This window comes from Stomoxys calcitrans, chromosome 5, assembly GCF_963082655.1.
Source record: "Stomoxys calcitrans chromosome 5, idStoCalc2.1, whole genome shotgun sequence".
Lineage (NCBI taxonomy): Eukaryota > Metazoa > Arthropoda > Insecta > Diptera > Muscidae > Stomoxys > Stomoxys calcitrans.
Window position 1 is genome coordinate 46,083,722 of NC_081556.1, and position 6,617 is coordinate 46,090,338.

The 6,617-nt window shown below is 41.1% G+C and overlaps 1 protein-coding gene across 1 annotated transcript; it reads left to right on the top strand.

Moving 5' to 3' along the window:
• Positions 1-1,041: 1,041 nt before the first annotated feature.
• Positions 1,042-1,884, top strand: LOC106091296 (trypsin). Its single transcript, XM_013257774.2, has one exon. It carries the CDS (start codon positions 1,042-1,044, stop codon positions 1,804-1,806), a length of 765 nt encoding a protein of 254 aa, XP_013113228.2. The 3' UTR covers positions 1,807-1,884.
• Positions 1,885-6,617: the final 4,733 nt, after the last annotated feature.

The following is a 6,617-nucleotide window of genomic DNA, read 5'->3' on the forward strand; positions in this document are numbered from 1 at the left end:
TAAAATCAGGTAAGATCTCCAAGAAAAGAGGTCAATCTGCTTCAAACCATTTCGCATAGCCCATCTCGATAGTGGGTATTTCGATATATTGATAGCGGACATACTCCTGACTGGCTGGAAAGTGCAGCTTCCACCGTCTCGGTGTAAGTACGTACTCTGAGCACTAGTGCCCTCATATTCTTCGCAGATTTAGCCCAAAAACTTCTCTACGCTCTTTTCGCCCTTTGCCGTTTTATCTCTCTCTCTCCCTTCGCACTGTTGAAGAGCTTCCTGCTTTTGTTCCTGAGTACTTTCGACACCGTTGTCCACTACCAGTGTGTTGGTATTGACTCCAAGTATAAGGTCGTTCCCCTGGGCCTTGCATAATCCGACCGGCTTTGGTTGGGTTTTGCTTGGAAGCTATGACCAGTAAAAGTATGCTTGGCGTCTCCAGAACACTACCGTTAAGTCGTAGTTAGGTTAGGTTATGTAAGAGTGGCAGTCCTTTACAGACTCACTTAGACTATTTAAAGTCCATTGTGATACCACAGTAGCGACAAGCCTAGGCTTCTGGCGGGAATCGAACCCACGACCCAAGCACGCTACCAACTCGGCTACCGGGGCGCCCTAAGTGCTCCTGTGTAAGAAATCCTCTTTTGCTTCTTTTAACCCCGTTTATGTCTAAAAAATAAGTCTTGGAAAATCATTAAAATATAAATTTTTCAAAAGCTTTCAGAGCGATTCGGGTTATTGCTCCATTCTTTTGACATAAAGAAAGAACCTCTTTGGTACTTTGTAATTTTTATTTATCAAAATAAACATTTAATAAATATTGCAGTACATATTGAAATAATTCATGGGAAAAACTTCAGATTTTTGCATGCCTTATTTAAAAAAAAACTGACCAAAAATAAATGAAGGCACTTGTCGATAAGTTCATTGGCTATTGTTGGTTGCAACAGATAAGCCAAAAAAATATTTTGATAAGCCCATAAAAGTTTTCAATTCCAATATCTTGGTATAAATAACAAAATCGTTGCAAAAGACAATTGTCAGTTCAATATGTTGCGTTTCGCAGTAGTTTTCGCTTTGGCTTGTTGTGCCTTAGCCGGCACTGTTACCGATGAATTTTATGGCCGTATTGTCAACGGTAAGGACACCACCATTGAAAAACATCCCTATCAGGTGTCTTTGCAAACCTACTCTGGTAGCCATTTCTGTGGTGGTTCCATTATCAGCGAAGATATCATTGTGACCGCTGCTCATTGCATGCAATCCTATACCGCTTCCCAAATTAGGGTACGTCTTGGCTCTACCGAATACAACAAGGGTGGTGAATTGGTGGCTGTCAAAGCCTTCAGATATCATGAGGGCTACAACTCCAAGACAAAGGTGAACGATATTGCCGTCATTAAATTGGCCACTCCCGTCAAGGAATCGTCCAGAATTCGTTACATAGCTATGGCCACCAGAACTCCTCCCACGGGCACCCATGCTGTTGTCACCGGCTGGGGTACCAAATGCTTTTTGACCTGTGTCAGCCTGCCCAAGACTTTGCAAGAAGTTGAAGTTGATATTGTGGATGAGAAGGCTTGTGCTTCCAGTGAATACAAATATGGATCTCAAATTAAGGAAACCATGGTGTGTGCCTATGCTGTCGACAAGGATGCTTGCCAAGGTGATTCAGGTGGTCCCTTGGTTGCTGAAGGCAAACTGGTGGGTGTTGTCTCCTGGGGTAATGGATGTGCCAAGTCTGGCTATCCTGGTGTCTATGCTGATGTTCCCTCCCTACACCTCTGGGTGGAGAGAACCGCCGAGGTATTGTAAATTAATGAAAGCTGCCAAAATTTGATTAAAAATGAAACAAAAACGCTGGTCAAAATAAAAAAACGTTCCTGTTTATTTAAGAAATAGGGTTTTATCGCTAGCATTAACCGAAATAAACAAAGTGGCCATAAATAGTTCATATGGCTATATTAGGGGTTAAGATAAGCATAGTAAGATTTGAATTAGTCCATAACACCTTGCAACCAAGTGTTTTGCACAATGGGAATACAACATTCGAATTTAGATTTTTTCTTCAAGATACGAATTCAGACAACACCATGCTCGTAGTCAAAGCTAAAATTAAATTAATTTTTTTGATTAGAGTGATATAAAAACGTCGGGCGGTGCCGAATGTATAATACCCTACACCTACCCAATTCTGATCAAATTTTGATGTACCTCGGCAAATGACAACATTATTGCAAATTACCCAACATCTGACGAACATAAATATGGGAGCTATATCTAATTCAGAATCGAGCAAACGTCTCACATAATGTGGTAATCGTCGAGGAAAGCGTTGTGCAAAATTTTGGCAAGATTGGGCAAACAATGCGCTTGCAGTGGCTCTTGGGGTGAGAATCTGCTGATATACATAAATGACAGCTATATCTAAATCTGGTTCGATTTCTATGAAATTCACCAGTAATATCGAGGGTCATAAGAAAATCCTTCCTGCAAGCATTTATTGATCTTGCCAAAAATTTTGTTAAACGCTTTTAGATACAGTCGTCGAAGAAAGCGTTTTGCAAAATTTTTGGCAAGATCAATAAATGCTTGCAGGAACGATTTTCTTATGACCTCGAATCTCGAAGTTAAACCATATATGACAGGTATATCTAAATCTGAACCGATTTCTTTAAAATCCATCTACAATGCCGAGAAGCAAGAGAAAATCCTTTCTGCCATATTTCGAGAGAATCGATAAATAAATCGGACGAGAATATATATATTTATATATGGGAGCTATGTCTAAATCTGAACCGATTTTGAGCAAACTTTATGGACATTTTGGAAGTCATCGAGGAAAGCGTTGTACAAAATTTTGGGAAGATTGGTCAATAAATGCACTTGCAGTGGCTCTAGGAGTGAAAATCGGGCGATATATATGTATGAGAGCTATATCTAAATCTGAACCGATTTTCATGAAATTCATCACTAGAGTCGAGAGTCATTAGAAAATATTTCCTGCAAAATTTCGAGAGAATCGGGTAACAAATGACCATTTTATTGCATTATTACTGCAAATCGGACGAACATATATATGGGAGCTATATCCAAATCTGAACCCATTTCTATGAAAATTAACTGTAACATCGGGTGTCATAAGAAAATCCTTCCTGCCAAATTTCGAGAAAATCGGTTAACAAATGACCATTTTATTGCAGTATTACTGCAAATCGGACGAACATATATGTGGGGGCTATATCCAAATCTAAACCGATTGTTTCCAAATTCAATAGACTTCGTCTCTAGACCGAAAAATACGCCCATACCAAATTTGAAGACGATCGCATGAATATTGCGACTTGTAGTTTGTACACAAATTAACATGGACAGACAGACAGACGGACATAGCTAAATCGAATCAGAAAGTGATTCTGAACCCATCGGTGTACTTATCAATGGGTCTATCTCTCTTCCTTCTGGGTGTTACAAACTCATTCACTAAGTTATAATACCCTGTACCACAGTAGTGGTGTAGGGTATAATTATCTATTGAGAATTTATGAAATTGCATGTAACCTAGTGTAAATAGGTGTATTGTAACGGAGTTTTAGGGATTTCCATACCAGAATTCTTGAAAACAAAATTTAAACATTCCCAAAATGAGGGCTGTAGAAAATATTTTTAGCCATTTTAAAATTTTAATTACATTTTCCCTGAAAGAACATTGGAAAAATTTAAGTTTCTAGGGTCTGAAGAAGACCAATTGAGATATCTGTTAGCACAGGAGCTAAAACCGGTTATAACCGATTTGGATCATACTCGTCATGGTTGTTGAAAGTCAAAACGCGTACAAAATCGGATAACAATTGTGGTTTTAAGGGACACAAGAAGTCAAACCCAAGGGCCCATTGTTTTGAGAGCTATATCCAAATACGAACCGATTTGGCTTATTGGCAACTCTCAATGATCTTCATCGAAATTTGAAGTGAACGGACGGACGGACATGGCGAGATTGACTTAGAATATCAAGAAAATAAAGAATATATATATATATATATATATATATATATATAGCATCGCAAATCGATATTTCGAGGTTTTAAGAGATGGAAGATTAGATATGTTTATCCGACCTTAGGTGTGATCTTGGACAGGAAACTTAATTGGAAGTGTCACATTCAGGAGCGTACCGAGAAGGCTCACAGATGTTGGGGATTAAGAAGATGGGCCGAAATGAGGCCTGAATCCGTGGAAAGATCACTGGTTCTACAGGAGCGTGATTATACCGATACTTACATACTCCTCAATAGTTTGGTGGACTGCGACAAGGTGCAACGTAAGGATAATACAACAGGTTCAGAGAACATGTTGTGTTGGCATAGGTGGATCGAAGAGGACTACGCCCACTAGGGCACTGGAGACTTTTATAGATATCCGACCCAAAGACATGTAGATTAAGTGCGAAGCAGCCACTGCGGCTATGAGACTTAAGACGATGGGAGAATGGATAGAGGTTAGAACCAGCTCATACCATCGCGGTATAATCGAGGAGACGATTGGAAACCTGGGAGGAAGGGAAGAGATTTCCGATCGGATACCTGAGATAAACCTTGAAGTCGAGTGCGTGGCACTGCTGCCATCGGCACAGTCTTGGATTGACGAAATCCTAGTATTGCCATCTGGAAGATCATGTTTCACGGACGGATCAAAACTAGAGGACAGATTGGGCCTTGGGGTCTACATTGAGTGAGATCTGTGTTAGACTGCCTGACCATATTGCGATCCTGCCGGCGGAGATCCGAGCGATCACGGAATGCGTGAGGTGATATGGTTTTCACGCGAGGACGTCGAGTATAAACATCCTTGCGGACAGTACACTAGCCATCAGGGCAATAGCAACCAGGACGGTAGGGTCACGAACAGTCTTGCAGTGTTAGAAGGAGATTAACGCCTTCTCTGAGGATGACACTATCCTCGTCGTTTTGTTGTCGGGCCATAGCATTGTAAGGGGAAAGGAAAAAGCAGTCGATTTGGCTGTGAAGGCCAAAGGATTCAATGTGATGTGTCCGTTGGTCAAAACATGTATTCGAAGTGTCGAAGGAAGCATTCAAGTGTTTAGGCTTTTTTAGGCGGTGTAAGAAATATTTCCCTCCCTCTGATCTTCTTAATATCTACACTACGTACATTAGGCCGTAGACTCGCATATATGGGCCGGAGCTTCAAAATCATCCTAGGAGCTGCTTGACCGTGTCCAGAGGCAGGCGTTGGTGTTGATTGGAGATGGTAGGGCGCTGTTCTATTGATTCTACCACGGTATGTGTTTTTCGGAAATCAGTCTTCTGATTACTGACTTGAGGTTGTTTGTCAAAAATACAAGATTTCTAGAATCGCGCACCGGTTTGTAGTCGATTGGCCAGCTGATCGGACCATGCACTACCGAGAGAATTCTTTTTTGCAAGGACGGTTCGTATGTGGAATCGACTTCCGGTAGATGTCTTTCCCCCTACTTACTGCATCCAGAAATATCAATAAACACTACTCCCTCTTTCCCTCCACCGATCCTTAACCACTCTCAAACGCAATGCCCTACATATATAGGGGACATTCCCTGCGTGTTGATTGAACAAAAAAGAGCGTGGGCTACAAATGCGCATGTAACACTTTGGAATAGCGAAACGGTCGGTAGGACGGCGAAAATCCTATAGGGAGATCCAGATCTTCAGAAGATGAGGCTATAACTGAAATGAAGTAAGCTGGAGGTCAGTAAAGCTTTCGGTATCATAACAGGACACATAGGATTACGAGTTCACTTATGCAAAATCGGTGCGGCAAGCGATAACATGTGGGTAGATGATAAGACGTTGGAGCATTTCCTATATCATTGCCTGGCTTTCGCGTCTAACAGACAACGTCAACAAGGTGTGGACACAATACTAGACATGAACCAACTAAGGGGCGTAGTATGGAAAACAATTCGGGATTTTGTAAGCAGCACGGAATTCCTGACTTAAATCCTCTTTTACGATGTTATTTTTAGTATTTAGAACGAAGAATAAACCGTTTACTGGATTAGGTGTATGTCCATAGTGGTATGGGGCAGATTAATATCCACACCCTCTTTTCAACCTAACCTAACCTGAAATGTTTCTGTCCGGAGAATATCTTCTTGAAATGTTTATGCAGGGTAGGATTGATAGGGTTAGGTTAGGTTTAAGTTTTTGTCCATTTGTAATACCACAGGAACAGAATAAGGAAGATGTCTTCTATTGTAGTTCCTATCGTTGAACGATCCGCTAAATCAGACAGGTTCGTAAAGAAATGAGAACCGAAAGTGAAACTCTTTCCGACTGCTAGTGCTAGGTTGTAAGGTTGCGGCTCTGGATATCTCCAAAGCATTTGATAGGGTCTGGCACGGTGCACTACTATAAAAACTTGTCGCATTTGGTGTCGATAATGGCTTCGTTCGATTTATTTCGAGCTTTCTCAGAGATCGCACTATTCGAGTCGTTATAGATGGGTTCTCATCCAATGAGCACAAATTGACCACATGTGTACCCCAGGGCTCTGTTCCTTCTCTTTCTCTTTCTCCTTCTCTTTTTCTTATTTTCATCAACGATGTGTTGGGTCAGACATCGAATCCG

What these genes read in the sequence shown, in the direction of transcription:
- LOC106091296 (XM_013257774.2), top strand. Translation starts at nt 1,042, where the DNA reads ATGTTGCGTTTCGCAGTAGTTTTCGCTTTGGCTTGTTGTGCCTTAGCC.